Source organism: Cryptotermes secundus, unplaced genomic scaffold (assembly GCF_002891405.2).
Source record: "Cryptotermes secundus unplaced genomic scaffold, Csec_1.0 scaffold371, whole genome shotgun sequence".
NCBI lineage: Eukaryota > Metazoa > Arthropoda > Insecta > Blattodea > Kalotermitidae > Cryptotermes > Cryptotermes secundus.
In genome coordinates, this window is record NW_019741978.1 from 930,219 (window position 1) to 949,940 (window position 19,722).

The following is a 19,722-nucleotide window of genomic DNA, read 5'->3' on the forward strand; positions in this document are numbered from 1 at the left end:
AAGTCCAAATAAAATGTAATATTTAATACATTAACACAAGTCATTTCTCCATTTAACTGTTTGTCACTACGATTTCGCTAAACTACGATAGTTGCGTAATGTCTGCGTTGTGGGTCACCGAGTCGAACCGGCTTTCAGTTGGCGGCCGTCTGCTTCAAGACAAAAACAAAGCCCAAGAGGGTAGTATCCGTGATTATGATGTGCCGTTGATACACTTCTAAAACATCAGCAGAGGCGGGGAATTCCGTTGTATGAAACCAAGTCCAAATGGAGGTGGGGGGTTCAGGTTTATTTGGCGCAAACCCCTGTTCTAAGAGGCCCTCAAATATGCTCTTATTTACTTTCAAACCAAAAATTCCAGGAAGAACTAATCGCTACTTTCCTTCGAAAAGACGCAAACAGCATAGAAAATGACGCGTCCATCAATTGTTCTACGGTTGCGTGTGTATTCGTTGCAACGGTGACGTTTTAGCAAACCGTTGCCTAGCAACGATATGGGAATACACACACAGACACACACCGATGAGTGGGATTTATGGAATATGACGATGAGAAGGGCTCAGGTGTCATGAGGATACACACACACCAATTTTCATAGACTGGTTCAGTCCTTCAGACGTTTATGAGGGAGATCTCACAAGCCCACGTTATTATTTTTTTAAATAAGGAAAGTAGCCTAACAATTTTCATAAGTAAGCAGAAAAGTGAGAATTACGTTTAATCAAATTGTTTGTTTATTATTCTTGGCCTACCAACGAAATTAGTTTGATAGAAAACCTGATTCTTAAAATTATTCATTAAATATATGTATCTTTTCATGTGACCTCTGTGGTCTTGTGGTCAGAGTTTGAGTAGTAGTGGGTCTGGAACGGGGTCCACTCAGCCTTGTGAGGATAATTGAGGAGCTATTTCAAGGAATAGTGGCTCCGGTCTAGAAAACCGCGATTAACGGCCGCGGGGATTCGTTGAGCTGACCAAGTGACACCCTCTATCCGCAAAAGTTGGCACTAACTTCGCCGACAAGCAGCGGTCGCTCGATCGGTATAGTTCGCTTGCAGACTACAGGCCACGGAATTCTTTTTTTTTATATGGCTTTCGTGGTGGAGTGGGGGTCCCCGATTTGTAATTAGCTCGGGCTTCATCTCACCTTTATCAGGCCCTGCATGAAACTAAAGCTCGTAACATCTGTGGGAAAATTACAGAATGTCAACCGTCGTCCATGTCACTCCAAGAATGAGTGAAACAACTGGTACAGGCTCAGTCAAGTACCCGCGTCCTGGATCAGAACCAGAGACCACCAAAAGCTTTGTCGTAGAGTCAAGAGTATTCTTTTATTCCATTAGCTACTCCCGTGTTAATGAAAACTTGTGTTTTTTTTTGTGTGAAATTTGAGGTTCTCACATCCGTGACTATGAGGAGTGAGCGTGACGCAGTTTAGTCTGGTATATAGTTAGCGACTTCCCGGAGTAACCTTCCTCTTCCATCTTCGGGATAGAAAAAGGGAGGAAGCGCGATCTCCGAAACATTGGCAAATACCAGATTGAACGACGTCATACTCCAGAACATAGTGATGATTTTGCCGTTTTGATATTGAGACTTTAGACTCAAAAATTACGCATTCAAAATCTAAGCATGATCAGTGCCGATGTGACATTGGCTCGCTGACTGTTGCCTAGCAACGAGCTATAAACATTCATCCTATTGTTACGTGACTTTAAGCGAGGTGTTTATCGCGCCGTTGCCTAGCTATATAAGTTACAATATCAACATGTCAGTCGTGCGAAATTCTGAAGTGAGAGCGATATCAAAGTCATGTAACAAGCCTATATGGTACCGAAATATTCTGAAGTTCTAGGTTCCCGAAAACACGCAACTTCTGTAGAGCCTAGAACAGAAACATGGCGGCCGAGCGAAACCCGTAGGCCTGGGACTGTCAATTTCTTGTTGATGCCGATAACTAATAAGCCATTAGAGTTAGATGCGGTGTTCATTTAAGAAGACTGACATCGGGTCTACGTAAACATTTTGTAAAAAAGTAAAGCTGCCCCTGTAACAGGCCGTGGAGGCCCGTAGGTTTGTGAGACGTCAAGTCTTTCATGTTTTCTAGGCAATCGACTCACAGATGGCGGTGAGGTTGTCAGCCTTACGCGCCGGCCGTCCTTTAAATTCTTCGTATTCATTTCTGTTAGAAACTGAGTCGACCATAGTGCGGCTGGAAGGATTAGGTCAACTGAAATAACTAATGATCCTACCCGGAATCGAACCCGTGACCTTCCGGCTTGTAGCATAGTGCCTCAACCAACTACGCTACCGCGTGCCCTGTACAAAATAATTTTATATATTAAACATTACGAACATAGGCAAGTAACGGCCATTTTGTTTCACGATAAAATGACGGATTTCAACATATGTGTCGAACTAAATAAAGAACTCCGAAAAAAAAAAGACTGTGAAGTATGTACAGATTACATTTTTAACGTAACAACAGTTCCCACTGTATATGTATGCGAGTGGGAACTGGACTCTGGAGTCGATGTAAAAGGGAGTAAATCGAAACAGCAGAAATGCCCTTCCCAAAACGTGTCTCTGCATGTACACCTACAGACCATCTACGCAATACAACAGTACTCAGTGCACTAGAAATATATAAGACGTAATGAAAGACTACAAAAAGAAGCGGCATAATAAAGCCTCAAGAAAGGACTCTTCAACAATGATCACAAAGTTTAATAAGTGCCAGCTAGGCAGGTCAAGAAATGTTGGACGGCCAGGAGGATGGTGCGGGAGGTGGGGGTTAATGTCGGAGAACGGGCTAATAAAAGCCTACCTTGATGTAGATGACGAAGACAAACAAAATGAAACCCCTTAGAAGTCGTCGTGCGAGAACTGGGACTAGAATTATAGGCTTTTTCTTTTAATTGCTAGTGGGGTGGGACTAAGTCCCTTGTACTGCGGCCACTTCTGGCCTATTGTACCAGCCCCAGATGATAGGTGAGGGTGATTTTGGAGCAATTGGTGGAATGAAGATTGGCAGGGGAAGCCGAAGTACTCAGAGAAAACCTTCCCCAGCACCACTTTGTCCACCACAAATCTCATTTTACCAGACCCGGGATCGAACCCGGGCCGCCGCGGTCTGAAGCCAGAGACTAACCTCTTGAGCTATGGCGCGGCCTAGAATTATAGGCGTACTAACTCAGTATATTCTTATCCATGTAAGTTAAATTCATTCGCATAAATCACAGTGAACACAAGTTCAGAAAACGGGCTCTCATTAACTAAAGAAACACAAGTTGTAGATTTACAAACACAAGCCTTTATTATTTTATGTTTTTCTTACACTTTACGCGATAAACTGAAGAATTATCGCGCTGCAGAATAGCACATATCAGTGAAAGGAAATGATGACTAATTTATTATCTTTACCCTTTAACATCCATTGCCCTTTAATTTTTTAAAATAATACATCAAGATACATCTTTATCTTTATGAGAACACAGAGTCGAACATTAGTGCTGCCACCTACGCAACTCTTTAGAGAACTACTAAGACATGAGAAAGAAATATCATATACATTATCAGATAACACACAGACATTGTTACAAACCGGTTACAATAATAGTAAATCTTTGTGAGCTATTGTTGATCCATTTGACGTCTGTAGGAACATCTTCATTGACATCGGATTGAAGACTGCTGTCGCTTTGTCAAGGTTGAATTATGTACTCTTCTTGCAGACTCCGCCGCTGTTGGCATCGCATGAGAGTTGCTGGCCGCATGGACAGACGTCAATGTACACGTTGGTCACATTGTATTTGGGCTTCCCGTCTGTTCCGTAAATTGTAGTGTTTGTAGGTAGTTGACCTGGTCGGCAGACACCGTTCTCCCCTGGAGCTGCGTTGCACGCAGGTTCTGAACCATGGTATCTACCTGCGACCAACAGAAATATTGTCCAAATAACGAGGAATTCCTTTCTGGCTGTACACAGTGAAATACAAAACGAAAAAAACATGGCTTGTTGTCCGCAAGCGAACTATACCGACCGAGAGACCGCCGCTTGTCGGTGAAGTTAGTGCCAACTTTTGCGGATAGAGGGTGTCACGTGGTCAGCGCAACGGAACGCCACGGCCGTTAATCTCGGTTTTGTAGACCGGAGCCGCTATTTCCTTGAAATAGCCCCTCAATTATTCTCACGAGGCTGAGAAGACCCCGTTCCAGACCCACTACTTCTCAGAAATTCTGACAGCGCTGGGAATTGAACCCCGAACCTCTGGATCTTTAGGCAGGAACTCTGACCACTAGACCACAGAGGCGGTCACACAAGGAAATTCAGATGCATATTCTATCCATAAACCATAGACTTACCATCAAAATTAATGTGAGCTTAAATTAATTAAGCACCTCAGCATTGCGACATATGGAGAAATGAGGTATAGGACGCATTATTAACCTCGGCACTAGATGGGCGTGTGGTCAGACTCACGCCCCTGCCGCTTTACCCCCGGGGGGAAGCAGCTCCCGATATAAAAATCTCATGTCCCTATTCAGAATCGAACCCCTGACTCCTAAGTCGTCCAGTCGCTATACCACATGACTTATCCTGACGCCTAAGTGGAAACAATAGCAGAAGGGTAGAAAGGGTCACATAGTGAGGTGCTTCGCGAGTTGCATATGCACAGGATGTTGCTAGGGGCTCAGACCCACAAGGATCACATAGACACGGGACTTAGCACGCTCTGCATCACAAATGTATACAAACTGTTGGTCGAAAACCATGGAAGGGATAAGTCTCTAAGGAGACTTGGGCATAGGTGAGAAGATAATACTAAAATGAATCGTAAAGAAATGTGATGATGTAAACTGGATTGAACTTAGTCAAAGTAGGGGACCATTGGTGGGCTTCTGTGAACACGACTACTAACCTTTCCATACAAGGTGGGGAATTTCTTAACCAGCTGAACTACTGTCAGCGTGTCAAGAGGGAGAGAGTCTGAAGACGTCATTGTATGCATTACGATTAAGACCGTTAACCTGTCAAACTTTTTTTGTGTTCTAACATACAATATGACCTTGGACTGTTGCTGGCTTACAGGTGCCAGGTAAGAACAAAAACACTTTCAGGACTACCACAATATTATAGCTTCGTATCTCGGAATTGAAGCTCCCAGATTCGTACTGTGCGGCTTATCAGTCTGAATCCAGAACGTAGACCCTGATATTGCAATAGATCTTTCGTGTTTATTCTGAATAAATATTTAATTGCACCGTATCCTTCTATATCCGCTCGGATTCGTCGTTCAAGATAAACCCGTTGTCTTATTGTTGAGAACAGCGACCCACTTCTCTCTGAATCATAACTTCAGCTGATACAAACCGAGACGCTCTTTGTCCATCCTACAGGCATGAAAAGTAAGTAGGCCTCACACGACTTGCAGTTGCCATGGCGGTAGCTTCTTCAGATGGCGCTCTTCTGGGTTGTGTGACAGACTATAGTGTTGTAGGTCAATATTTCGGATGTACATGTTGTTTCCATCTTCAGGGTTTCTCCGAAATATTGGTATTCACGTACGAGACTACATGCTGTCACAATACAAAACACTACAATCTGAGAAACCGTAGCATGTAATAGCGGTATGCTCTACATAGCCAGATAATGCGGAAGAAATTTGGGCTGTTGAATAACCTAGGTGTGAAGACGGCATAAAATCATAACTTTATTTTCTTATTGGGCCGCCTCTGTGTTCTAGTGGTCGGAGTTCCTGGCTACAGATGCAGAGGTCCCGGGTTCGATTCCCGGCGCTACCAGATTTTCTGGATGGGTCTGGAACGGGGTCCACTCAGCCTCGTGATGATAATTGAGGAGCTATTTGAAAGGAAAAGTAGCGGCTCCGGTCTAGAAAACCGAGATTAACGGCAGTGGGAATCCGTTGCGTTGACCACGCGACACTATCCGCAAAAGTTGGCACTAACTTCGCCGACAAACGGCGGTCGCTCGGTCGGTATAGTCGCTTGCGGACTAAAAGCATCGGAGTTTTTTTTATTAGTTTTCTTCTCTCATTCTTCCACATTATATTATATTTCTTCTCCTATTTCTGCCTCTTTTTAATCTCCATTCTCTCCTCTCCGTCTTCCTTTTTTACCGAACTTTCCCCCACAGTTACACGTTTCTGCTCTCAGTGCTGTGGACTTCCAGCAACGGTACTTTGAATTTTGGTGGTACTGTTACGTTCACTTACCAAGCAAGCAGCAGTGGTTGAGGCTACATTCAGAACTGTCCCTGCACGCAGCAGGTGGCGACTGGCCGGAAGTCACTGATGACCACAGGGTGACACACAGTACTGCAACTAGGACTGACATCTGTCTCATCTGAAAGTTAAGTTCCGTACAGAACGAAGAAACTGTTTCTGTTGCAGAGAGAAGAATGCAAAGCATCCGAGCATCTCACTCGTGCGGCTTAGCCGTCTGCTGAGTGAGAACAACACAAAACTTCAGAAGTACGTGGTACATTTCTTACTAAAGGGGCCTATACACGTAAGAGTCCGACGCGGCTCGGATTCCGATGAGCCAAACTCGTCCGTGTATGGGTCGCAAAGTTGGGAGTCAGCTCATGCGTGTGTCGTGAAATTAATCCGAGCCCGGCTCGCGAGTCAGACTCGTACGTGTATGGGCCCCTTAACAGAGAAACTGATTCCACTACGGTTCTGTGACAAAACGGCAAGCGGGCTGTAACATGCGAAAGATACAAAGCCGTGTAGTCCGTTGAAAGACAACCGACGTTTCGGAGGAACATAATCGTCTCCATCTTCAGGGTCGAATAAGCTGAGCTAGTGTAATGAATGAAGCTATATAATGTAGAAGTAGCAGGTGCAATGACGTCACTGTCATATATGTAAACAGTACAAGATTGATAAAGTTGTTGCACGCAAAGAATAAGGAACTTCTTATATTAATGTATAATTGCTTTAAGACCAGGGCACTCAATGATATTCCTTGTTAATTGTAAATGCAGATGTGTGGTCATAGACCCGACAAATCTTTGAGGAGAGAGATTTAAATGGACTAGTCATACAGTGCGTTCAGTTAAGGAGGAAACTTCGCAACACCGCTGACCCGGCCCAATATTATTCACAGATTGCTACAGTAACTGCTGATGGCAGAATGAGTCATTAGCGCTGATAAACGCGCGCCGTGACAGTTACAGCAGCAATCTGTGAGGGATATTGGGCCCGATCAGCGGTGTTGCGAAGTTTCCTCCTTGATTGAACGCCCTGTACTATATAATTCTGTTTAAAGAACTAAGTGCATTTATGTATACTATTAAACCCAAGTAAAGAATGGACTAAATGTGTAATAACAGGTGTGATGTTAACAATAAGTAAATGTACATAACCAGGTATATTAAGACATAATATCGGGCCGCGCCATGGCTCAAGCGGTTAGTCGCTGGCTTCCCACCGCGGTGGCCCGGGTTCGATCCCGGGTCTGGTCAAGTGGGATTTGTGGTGGACAAAGTGGCGATGGGGCAGGTTTTCTCCGAGTACTTCGGTTTCCCCTGCCAATCTTCTTTCCACCAATTGCTCCACAATCACCCTCACCTATCATCTGGGGCTGGTACAATAGGCCAGAAGTGGCCGCAGTACAAGGGACTTAGTCCCACCCCACTAGCAATAAAAGAAATATGGTTCTACAGCCTTTTCTTGAACCTTTGCAGCTTTTCCAGTTTCTAAGTCTTATACACAGTTGGTAGGACACCTTGGACGGGAGATCAGCACATCGCAAGGCCGCTACCTGCACACAGAACAACACAAACACAGAATAAACACACACAGACATCGATGCTTCAAGTGGGATTCGAACCCACGATCCAGCGTTCTGACGAGCGAAGGCTGTTCATGTCTTAGACCGTGTTGCCACTGTAATCCGTGAATCCTTAAATGTTCCATAAACAAATATATTATTCTTGTGTTGAAATAGGCTTTGGCGTATGTGTACAGGCCTGCAAGCCTACATACAGGTGGTGTTCCTCTGTATACTCGACACGGGAATCAAACTCCTGAAATCGGAGCAAAGATGTCCGGTGTCAGTAATTGCATTTTGAAATTTTTGTGTTAAGAAGTATATGGAGTGAAGCTAAACTTACTTACTTAATTACTTACTCATGGAGCTGAGCCCTTCAGGAAGACCCGCCAATTGTGCAGCTACTCAAGAATTTCCCAGCATTTTATGGAGCCCGAAGGTTCATCAACGTGTTCACAAGAGCCCTCCACTGGTCCCTATCCTGAGCCAGATCAATCCAATCCATACCATCCCATCCTATCTCTCTAAGATGCATTTTAATATTGTCCACCCACCTACGCCTTCATCTTCCCAGTGGTCTCTTTCCTTCTGGCTTTCCCTCCAATATCCTGTACGCATTCCTCGTCTCCCCCATTCGTGCTACATGGCCTTCCCACCTCATCCTCCTTGACTTGATCATTCTAATTATAGAGTGAAGTTAAAGGAAATTATTAATTTCGGAATCTATCTTTTCTCTGCCAGATTGGAGACAACAGCACAGGAACCTGCATATCCACTTGTGGTATTACGTAGCATTGTTAAGTCCAGTCCCTCACAACAGTTCACCCAGTTTCTGTCCATCTGCCTTCCGCATAATTCATTTTTTACATGTCTCGAGCTCATTTGCATGTGCTGTAGGGCGCATGTCTACATTCGGCTAAGATGTACACTACTTCGAGTGGTTTGTAATTCATTCGATAAAGTTATTGTGTCTTAATACATTATCCATCGCTACATTTTCTTATTTAAAATAAAGTTTCGGAGACTGGATTCCATCTTTGTCTTCAGGTCTGGAGATAGAGTCTAGCTCTATCGATGGGGCCCAAATGAGTAGGTTTCTACTTGAAGACGGAGACAGAATCCATTTCCGAAACATTGTTTTAAATAAAAGAAAATGATAAGGTAAAGTAAAAAAGTAAAACTATCCCTAAAACAGGCCGTGAGAGCCCATAGGTTTGTGAGACGTTGAGGGTCCCACATTATCTAGACAATCGGCTCACAGATGGCGGTAATGTCCAAAAGCGGAATAATTTCAATAATATACCATTGTAACAAACTTTTACATCTTATTTGTAATTCTGTCGAAGTACTAACGTGATTTTAAGGCCGAGAAATGATTTACATGTAAAATACAGCCTGGAGATGCTCGAATAAATTTCAAATGCGATAAACATTTATATCGAAGTCTGCTCTCTATGGGTAAACAAGAAAACTAAATACTGAAAAAAAAAATCCCAGTTCGAGTGCGGAAAATCTTTCAAACCAGAGAAAATGTTAGATTTCACCATTGATCTATTTATTGATTGGTAGACAACTAAGAAATATCTTAACCGAATAGGATGGTCTAGTGGTAATATCTTAGAATTGTACTTAGGGGGTGCTGCGTAGATGCTGGGTTTGATTCTCGGCTGGATCATCGCCTATTCTGACTGAGGTTTTCCGCCATAGTCCTCAGTCCCTTTAGCTAACTATTGGGATAGTACACCACCACTTCCTTCTATAGCCTCCTCAATTCATTATTCGCTAAACGTATTTCAATTCGACCTTATAGATCTATAGCCTGTTTTATTGTCAGCGTCCTTAAATAAACCACGAAAAATAAACTCCGTGGCCTGTATCCGCAAGCGAACTATACCGACCGAGCGACCGCCACTTGTCGGCGAAGTTAGTGCCAACTTTAGCGGATAGAGGGTGTCGCGTGGTCAGCGCAACGGATCCACACGGCCGTTAATCTCGGTTTACTAGACCGGTAAATAAACCACAAACAAAATAAAATATCCATATATAAGTAAGATTTTGTTATTGTTTATTCCTCGGATAATTGGTCAGTACGAAGCAACTCGAACCATTTCAGTAGGAGAGTGGCGAATACTTACGCATAAGAAGGAAGAGAATCTCAGCACTGGGCTTCGTATATCCAGATCATTTTATGGGTGAAGATTTCTGTCTTTTGGGACCTATTGCCTGAGTGTTCAGGCTAGAACAATCTTCTACCCTGAGAATGAAGGCAGAGGGTTTCTTTCTGAAAAGTCGGCAACGTTCCAGTAGACCACGCGACATCGTACCCCAAAAGGCAACGTTTGAGCAGTGACGCATGCCAAAGCACAGCGGACCCTGATGTAACTCTATGAGCTGCTAGATTTTCATGAAGATGAATAACAAGATTCCCGTCTTCTAGGATGTGACGCCGTGTAGTTTGGTAGATGGTTACTACCATTTCGGAAGAACCTGCTGCCCACATTTTCAGAGTAGAACTGAAGATTGAGTTAGCAACTACTTCGGAAACGTTAACAATGATATACCAAACTACACGGCGTGACAACCCAGAAGACTGAAGTATTAATTTCTATTGTAAAACATCGGTTATTTAATGACGATATAGGTTTATGAAGACGATCGCAGTAGCCGCACGGAACTGTCTTCGTTCGCTCGAATGCTGGAATCGTGGGTTTCAGTCCCACTCAAGGCATGGATGTCTGTGTGCAGGTAGCGGCCTTGCGACGGGCTGATAACTCATCCAAGGAATCCTACCGTCTGTGTAAAAACATTACGAAACTGATGACTGAATGGATGAAATAGGTTTATAAATTGTGGAGGCCGTTCAGAACGGAATGGAATGAAGTTGAGAATGTTAAACGTGAAGAAACGATGCTGACTTGTCTGAAAGTATGACTTAGGCGTGGACCTGAAAGAATGGAGGAAAACCACGGCCAGGATTATCGTTAACACGGACGAGAAAAAAAAAATGGTATCTCTGCAATAAAAATTAAGCCTTTCCACCTTAATCTAATTGATAATGTCATGTAGACAGCAGGAACAGTGGCTTCGGTTGGTCCGCTGCTTACCTTGGGCTGACGAAGTACACTACGTCCACACAGGTTGTGGCCAGCCCACAGTGAGTCCACTCTTTTATGTAACGCTTCCACATGAAGAAGTTCAAGGCCATTTTATTACATCACCGACATGTGTTGTTAGTGGTGAGGACTCAGCTCTTGTTTGACTTCTACCTTTGGAGAGGAAGAGGGACGTAACTTACATTCCTCGTGAGGTTCAACTTTCTTTTCTTGACTTTTTATTGTGTATCATAATATCGTATTAATTATCATGTTCATGTGTGTAGTTCTTTTTATCAACACTGAGCAACCGCCATTGAAAGTTGCGGCGCAAGAATGACTTAAGGTCCAACCAAAAGTATTTTACTCTGAATTCTGTCTTGTGGGACATAACGCCGTGTAGTCCATTGATAGTCAACGGACTACAAGGATGTTATATTCTAGAAAGCAGAAATCTTCATAACCACATCAATGAGAGCATCAAATCCTAAATATTTTACTCTGCTGGACTCGGAATATATGTAGATCATTTGATGAAATTGAAATGCATTGAAAAGCATGGAGATTACGTAAATGCACCACTACCGTGCGATTACACTCTCACAAATGAGTACTAACAGTGCTCTCAAGTTTTTATTTATTTCTGTAGACAGAATAATATAAATCACGTATACAGTTTTATTATGAGCCGGGATAGCGACTGGCTACGGGCTGGACGACAGAGGAGTCGGAGTTCGAGTCCCCGTAGGGTCAAGAATTTTCTCTTCTCTACTTTGTCCAGACAGGCTCTGGAGCCCACACAGCCTCCTATCCAATGGGTATCGGGGGCTCTTTCCCAGGGGGTAAAGAGGTAGAGGCGTAAAACTCACCACTCACCTCTAGTGCCGAGGTCAAGAAAATATGGATCTATATATCCACTTCCCCATACGTCTTCATGGCGTAGTGCTTAATTAGTTAAGCACAGGAACAACTTTACCTTTTATACAGTTTTATTTCATTGAATGTTGAAGCAAAACGAATTTAAGTAGATATAGACTTGAAAGGATTCTGACGATGGTGTATACTGTACTTCTTTTGGCTTATTTTGGACTTCACCCATCGTCTGGTATGTAGAAGACAAAAAGACCACGACGTTTCGGAGACTGGATCTGTCTCCGTCTTCAGGTGGATAGGGAAGGAGACGGAGACAGATCCAGTCTCCGAAACGTCGTGTTTTTTTGTCTTTTACATACCAGACGATGGGTGAAGTCCAAAATAAGCCAAAAGAAGTTAAGTAGATATGTTTTATAATACAGACCTTATCGGTAACATTACTTTTAGAACCAGTGACTGGCTTCTACCTAACATTAGTCTAGTATGGTTGTCGACTGCTGTAGTTTACGTCTGACAGTCAGTAGCGCCACCATATTGCAGCTCCAGAAGAAGAGACGAGCTTTCGTAGAAACAAAACAGCGAAGCCATACGCCACTATAAATAATTTGGATATAATGTTGAAACATGTATCATCGTAAAGGAAACATGAATGGGTAAAGCAGGAAGTAGTCTAAATTATAATGATTAACTATTTTAGTTTTATTGCCTTTCATTTATAAGAATTCATACGAGACCAATTTAGTATAACAACCTGATGGTCACTTTGGTTTCATTGTAGACCTTACATATCATGAAGATGTTGAGAATCCGCGGAGCTTTACTTCCCCGCATATTTTTAAAATCTTGATTAACTGATTAATTACAGGGACAACTTTACCTTTCATTAATATGTACACTAATGTTCTGATATATAATGACTTCTGTGATAGATTGATAGGTCTGGTTGTCTCAGTTTCTTATGGCATATGCACGAGTTGAGATACAAGCGACATATTCCGTTCTTAGTAAATGAAAGGTGATGTTTTCCTGTAGATATTTATCAAGATATGACACGCTCAGTCTGTCATTGCCGTTGCGTGAAGTACATCAGTAAACATTTCGTAACTAATTACAATGAGTGACTCACAAACACATACGCAACTTTACCTCCATGGTACACAACAGTTCCAGGAATTATGAGTTGAAGCCTGAATTTTGGTCACTGCTCACCGTTGTAACATCTCCAGTTCACATCATGACACTGACCCGGTTAGCGCAGCGGTCACGCCTTAGACAATCCAGGTCATGGAAGCAAATGCTGGGATAGTACATCGATTAGGTCAAGGCCACTTCCAAACCATTTCCATAAATCAATCCGTCATTACGGCTCCATGTTGTCATCTTGCCGTCTCGTGTTTCCTCGTGTCATGCAGTGCGTTCTACCCATGCGTGCTATGTGCTCAGGCAGTTTCGACTCCTAGGTTTAACTGTCCGAAATACAGATAATGAATGGTTTACAGTTCCGTAAGCGTTTCTATTCCCCACTCAGTTTAAATATGGAAGTCAACTGAAGTGGTTTGTTTCGGGCACTATCGCAGCAATGGCTGAGTAAAACTGAGAAGACTTTCTTTAGAAATAATTGAATGTTCATGTATATCGTACGTGTATCGAAATGCGTGAGTCTGAGAGGGGATAAGTTCTATGGGCTTTGCCCATAATTTTCTTACTATCGCGAGGTTGATGGTGAAAATTAATTGAAGGGTCTTGAAGTTTTTGGGTAACCTCAGTAATGACAGATAATCTGATGGTCTGATGAAGTATACCAGCGTGCTTCACTGCGGTGAATAATGATGTCTTCCCGGATGTGACGTCGTGTAGTCTAACAGAAGGTAACCGACATTTCGGAGAAATTTGTTGCCTCCAATGAAAGGGATATTCATCAGGCTTATCGTCATAAGGAACTCGAACGCCATTTTGTCGCTATGAGGAGCTGATATAAGGGTAACACGTTGAGAGATTTGGCTGCAATTCTTGAAGGGGAAGGCTGTAGTGTAGGCTTATGTACCACTTAGTCCATAATTTTTCTATTTAATTCTCAAATTGTAATAAAGTATTTGTTATTGATGTCTGGTTGAATTAGGAGATTGTCTTATTCTAAAGGCAAAATTATAGTATTGGATATATGTATGATGTCATCGTTATAACCAACGTAAATGATCATAAAATGTAATTCTTCTGTACGATGTACATATTTCGGTATTCCGAAATGTCTGAGTTCCTCTCATCTCTCCTCTTGAGTCAGTACCCATTGAGATCTGCAAATGGAATTCCTATAAGTTAATAGGTAAGACTAAAGAGTGCAGTTTCTCCAAAGTTACGAGGGATGTCTGGAAAGTAAAGACATAAATCCAGTAAAAATGCAAGGTATTCCTCTTTCCAGAAATGGCAGAGCTGCCGTGTGAGATAGGAACCGTATGACAGGGCACAGTTCACCGGCCACAGCCACGGCAACGGTGTGCTCTCACTGTGTGTTTAAAATGGCCGTGTCGATTCAGAATCCCGCCAAATGTGAGGTTCGTGCAGTAATTCGATTTCTTCACGCGTAAGGAGAAACTGGTGCTGAAATTCATCGCCAGCTTGTTCATGTTTACGGCGAAGATGTTATGAACAGGTAAAGCGCGGCAAAATGGCGTCGTGAATTTGAAACGGGAAGAAGTGATGATCATGATGAAATAAGGAGCGGAAGGTCATCCATCGTCACTGATGAAATCATCAAAAACTTGATGAAAACATTCGCGCTGACAGACGTTTAACCATCGATGAACTTCATCAACAACGTCCAGAAGTGTCAAGAACTGTTCTCCATGGCTAAGAGAGCAGGCGGGAGATTTCTGGGACACTGGAATAAAAAAAAAAACTCGTTCCCAGGCTCACTAAGTGCATTGCGATCCGTGTGACCATGTTGAAAAGTAAATAAAGGTGTGTTGTAAAAGTGCTACAAGTGAATCCCCCTTCCAAAAAAAAGTATTTCCAAATATTTTCTGGACTTCGTATCTTTACTTTCCGGATATTTTTCGTACAATTTATATATATCCTCTACACCCTAAAATATTTATACTTACATTACGGGCTTAGAAGTTGCTCACAGGAATACTCAAATTATTCCATACGTCGATAAGTACAGTCCTTAGAATAAGAAACGGAGAAATTATATCTGAATATTTCAAATATACCCGCTACTGTTTTCGTATTAATGCATACCGGACGTTCATCAATGCAATAACAAAATCCCATTCCTGCATCTACCCTGGGTCACCTGAATCTTAAATAGTATAGGAATTTTTTAAGATTAATATATTCTGGGGCTGGAACAATGCAATCCGGAAGAATTTTATATATTGTCACGTGTATCGGTGACTAAAGAGGGGGTTCAAGTCCTTAATTGGATGTATTAACAACCTACAGGTCGTAACTGCAATTAATTATAACGTTCTTACTGTTTTTCACACTACAAAGCACTCCACACTAATCTCTTCAGACTATCTGCACTATTCTTCACGGATTTATAGCACAGGCACTATAAAGTCTCATTAAATCACGTACTCCAAATATCACTGTGCTACAGCACACATAAAGTCTTCAAATCACAGGTTAAATCGTCACAGGCTGACTTCTTGTACTCTTCTTCAACTACGAACTTTCCGTGGCTATCTCCTATCGAGAATTGACTTGTCCCTGAACTGAACGAATTCTGTCACTTATATAGCCGAAGAACGGACAAGCATCACAGGAAACACATGTAACGTGACCATCACCCAAAGCTGCGTGACGTCACCGCGTACATGGAAAACACAGCCTCTTCAATTGTGTGTTGGACCGTGTTTACAGAGCTGTTGCCTGGCAACGCGTTAATCAAATGAGTTACATTATGTTTCGGATCTGTGTATTGCTTCCATCTCCAAGACGATAAGTATGTCCATCAAGCATCCAGCAACAAGAAAGCATAGCTACTTTCATGGCTTACTATTCAGTTCTGAAGATGAAAGAAGTATGTTCCTCTGAAACGTGTGTGAACTTCTACCAAGCTCCACGGCATCACATACAAAAAAAAAAAAAGACAGTACTTTATATAGTCACCGACTCAAAAGCCTCAAATACAGTATTGTGGGAAAGGATTTAGAATTCTGATGTCAATAGCGTTTACCTTGAGTTTCTTCTAGTTGCCCTTCTTGCAGAACCCCTCCAGGCAGACGAGTCCGGGCGCGCAGGGGCACACGGTATCGTACGCGTTGGTGACATTGTACCAAAACGAGCCGTCGGGTTTGGTTCCGGTGCTGCTGAAAGGTTTCTGACCCGGCCGACAGAAATCTCCCTCTTTGCGCAGTTCGTTGCACGTCGGGACGGGGTAACGCATGCGCGCTGTGCAGAAACAAACGCGATCACTACAGTGGATTGGGAAGTATGTAACCATGCAGTTTTTCTGCTGAATATTAACAAGACGAACTTCCTATAGGATTCTGACGATGGTGTATAACACACTGATATGTTGGGATTTTTGGACTTTATCCATCGTCCTGGTTTTTAAGATAACAAATAAAAACACGACGTTTCGGAAACTGGATCTGTTTCCGTCCTCAGGTGAAGGAAAACACCTATTCAGTTGGGTCCCTTAGAAAGAGCTAGCCTCAATCACTGGACAGATCCAGTTTCCGAAACGTCGTGTTTTTATTTGTTATCTTAAAAACCAGGACGATGGATAAAGTCCAAAATCCCAACATATCAAGACGAACTTCATTTGCTCAAAGGGGTAAGTAACTTTGCCTTTTTAAACAGAAATCATGAGCTTCTCATTACAAAATTTCACCAGTTTCCAGCTTAGTCCTCCTTAATAAGTAACAAATTAACTCCATGGAGCCGAGTTCTTTTTGAGGAGCTGACAGTTGCTCAGCTAATCAAAAATTTAAAGCATTTTATGCAACCCGAATATTCAATACCGTTTTCGCAAAAAGCCCTATCCTAAACCAAGTGAATCCAGTTCATGCTTTCCCATTATATTTATTTAAATCTATTTTAATATTATCCTCCCATTTACGTCTAGGTCATCCAAGTTGTCTCTTACCTTCAGGATTTCGTACCAAACCCTTGTACGCGTGCCATGTGTGTCTCATATTTCACCCGTGAGTTTATCAGGCAAATAGTATGTATTTGGAAGTGCCCTATTACGTCGTTTTCTCCAGCCACATCTCACTTCCTCCAAGTCCAAATATTCTCCTGAACTCCCTGTTCTCAAACATTCTCTGTGTATGTTCCACCTCTAGAGAGATTCAGTTTCAGACCCATACAAAACTACATCCCTTAAGGAAACATTTCACTTAGCAAAACTGTGGGACTTGAGACGCGCAAATATAAAAAGAAAAACCTTAACTGTTTCGTAAAGTAGCCGTGACCGGAGGGCCTACCTACAGTACAGCATCCGGAAGGGGCACATTCTGCGCTGTCGTGGCACATGGCGTGAGTGGTTCTCGTGGTAGATAGAGTCAACATTACGACGCAAATCGCTGTCAACTTCCGCATCTGAAAAAGGACACAAGGATTAACTGGTTTTTTTCAGAGCTTGAAACTGAATCGTGTCTCGCAATACCAAGGTGATATGCACAGTATTGAGCTCAACATGTGCCTAATATTTCAGAATATGATATATATCTCTATTTACGCTTCATTTAAGTACTCCAACAGAAGCTCGGTTTCTGTAACGTTGAGGTCATTTGACATAAACCTTCCAGCCGAACTATGGCCCCGGGGTCGACTCAGCCTCTAACAGAAATGAGTACCAGGAATCTTCGTGAGGGGTAAATGGCGGCCGAAGCATAAGACTGACAATTTCACCGTCATCTGTGAGTCGATTTTCTATAAAATATGGGGACCTCAACATCTCATAACCCTATGGATCTCCAAGGCCTGTTACAGGGATAGCTTTACCTTTTTACCTTTTAGTGAATAATGAATTAGAACTTACGTGAATGGAAGCGGTTTGGACTAATTTGAGTTAATAACGGTGGAATCTGACTTGCGAGACTGAAGAAAATCAAGAAAACTTTAGCCAGGACACCCAGACCCCATTCCGAGATTTCAGCCAGATATCCTTGCTGTAAGCAAAAGGGTTACTATCCACTCAAACGCAACATAGATAACATTGTTAAATTTACAGTATTTCAGAGGTACCGAGTTCGTATGCCGAAAGACACATTCTGAGGGGGAAGTAGGCCCGCAACAAATATTTTGTTAAAACATTACACGTAGACCCTAATTATCAAGTTGATTTAATGACATGACTAGATTTGTATTCAGGAGGTTGTTCATTCAAATCCCGCCTGTGTTACCTGCGATCCTGACTGAGTTCTTGCTTTGCTTAAGTCTCAGGCAGACGCTGGAGTAGTAATTCCATACCATATCTGCTCACAGCTCAGGACCAATCAGTGCCATATCCTCTGGAATTAGAACTGCGTGGAGTACACAACTTAGGGCTGGCCATACACGCTTCAGCCTGCTTTTCATTTCCCTCACTCTTTTAAGCCTGACCAGCAACGGACGCTAGGTCACGTGTACGTCTGCGATTAGAATTAGTTTACTGTTCGTAGTGGGGTGAGACTGAGTCCACTTGGTACTGCGGCCACTACTGGTCTATTGTACCAGCCCCGGATGATAGGTGAGGGTGATTGTGGGAGTAATTGGCGGAATGAAGACTGAAGTACTCGGAGAAAAGCTGTCCCAGTGTCACTTTGTCCACCATAAATCCCACATGAACAGACCGGGGCTCGAACCCGAGAAGCCGCGGTGGGAAGCCATCTAAACAGCCTGAGCTATGGCACGATCCGTACATGTCTGCGATTGCGCTAATGCAAACGTTGTCCTACACCGCACGCAAAGAGAGAGCAGGTACAAGACACATGTAAGGCCGGCCTAAGAATCAATCCGCGTTGAAGGAGAGAAACTCACCTTTGTAAAGAGAATGTCTATAGGCGGAGTCGTGTTGTTTCAATGTCCGGGATCTGCAGACACAAGTCCTTTATAAGCACACGCTGCCACTCGACATTGTCGAGGACTCTCATCTTCAGTGAAGGCAGTGAGTGTTGACCTTCGTGACGTCTTTGCCCGCTAGTGTTTAGTACGCAAACTGACTGTCCATGCAATAGTGACTCTTCACATTACTTGATATTGAATTAAGGTTGGAGAAACTTTTCGATGCCTGATATCATATTTACTTAACTTGAAAAGTGGTTCTAGCCTTCTTCGCCCCTCTAGTGCCGTCTGGTGACAAATTGGGGAGTTAACAGCTTTGATTCCAACAGTGCCAAGCCGCCATTTTAGGTTTTAGTTATGCTCTACTTTCTTTGATAAGTAAAGCATGTAAATGTCCATAAGGATTTCATATGTGGTGAAGTGTTGTATCCTTGTGTCTCTTGCCTGTGAAGTCCAGACAAAATGACAACAGATGACATGCGCTGTCCGATATAGCAATGATTCTAAAAACAGTAATTACTACACTTGGCACTGATAATGATATATTTCTTGATGTATATTTTTACACATTCATTAAATTATTAGCTCGTATATGACTATTTAGAGAACGGTATAAGCTTTATTCATGAGTGAACACATACAAGCCAAGAATTTAAGAATTGTTTAAAAATGTCCGACCACCTATCTGGTCTAGTGGTCAGAGTTCCTGGCTACAGATCCAGAGGTCCGGGTTCGATTCCCGGCGCTACCAGATTTTCTGAGAAGTAGTGGGTCTGGAACGGGGTCCACTCAGCCTCGTAAGGATAACTGAGGAGCTATTTCAAGAAAATAACAGCTCCGGTCTAAAACAACGAAATTAATGGCCGTGGGGATCCGTTGCGCTGACCATGCGGCACCCTCTATCCGCTAAAGCTGGCACTAACTTCGCCGACAAGCGGCGGTCGCTCGGTCGGTATAGTTCACT

General features: G+C 42.8%; 2 protein-coding genes and 1 long non-coding RNA gene across 5 annotated transcripts in view; 1 reads left to right on the plus strand and 2 right to left on the minus strand.

Moving 5' to 3' along the window:
• LOC111872884 (vascular endothelial growth factor receptor 1) overlaps positions 1–19,722 on the plus strand; it is a 106,550-nt gene that overhangs the window by 12,988 nt on the left and 73,840 nt on the right. The gene's annotated exons all lie outside the window — the stretch shown is intronic.
• On the minus strand, positions 3,294–7,760 carry LOC111872874. Its single transcript, XR_004513956.1, has 3 exons — positions 7,701–7,760; positions 6,234–6,363; positions 3,294–3,927 (listed from the first exon to the last, which is right to left on the minus strand). It is a non-coding gene; the product is annotated as an uncharacterized LOC111872874 (long non-coding RNA).
• On the minus strand, positions 12,435–18,837 carry LOC111872872. 2 transcript variants are annotated; one of them, XR_002844309.1, is made up of 4 exons: positions 18,735–18,837; positions 17,198–17,312; positions 15,943–16,157; positions 12,435–14,053 (listed from the first exon to the last, which is right to left on the minus strand). XR_002844309.1 is itself a non-coding variant. In XM_023867111.2 (4 exons), the coding sequence occupies exons 1-4, from the start codon at positions 18,186–18,188 to the stop codon at positions 14,037–14,039; spliced, it is 417 nt and encodes a 138-aa protein (XP_023722879.1). In that variant the 5' UTR covers positions 18,189–18,262; the 3' UTR covers positions 12,435–14,036. The 2 variants fall into 2 exon arrangements, 1 of the variants encoding a protein (XP_023722879.1); XM_023867111.2 differs by lacking the exon at positions 18,735–18,837 and adding an exon at positions 18,119–18,262.

What these genes read in the sequence shown, in the direction of transcription:
- LOC111872872 (XM_023867111.2), bottom strand. Translation starts at nt 18,188, where the DNA reads ATGGTATGGAATTACTACTCCAGCGTCTGCCTGAGACTTAAGCAAAGC. An exon ending in GAACTCAGTCAGGATCGCAG is followed by an intron (nt 17,313 to 18,118) that starts GTAACACAGGCG and finishes GTCCTTTTTCAG; the next exon opens with ATGCGGAAGTTGACAGCGAT. An exon ending in TTCCGGATGCTGTACTGTAG is followed by an intron (nt 16,158 to 17,197) that starts GTAGGCCCTCCG and finishes GTTTCTGCACAG; the next exon opens with CGCGCATGCGTTACCCCGTC.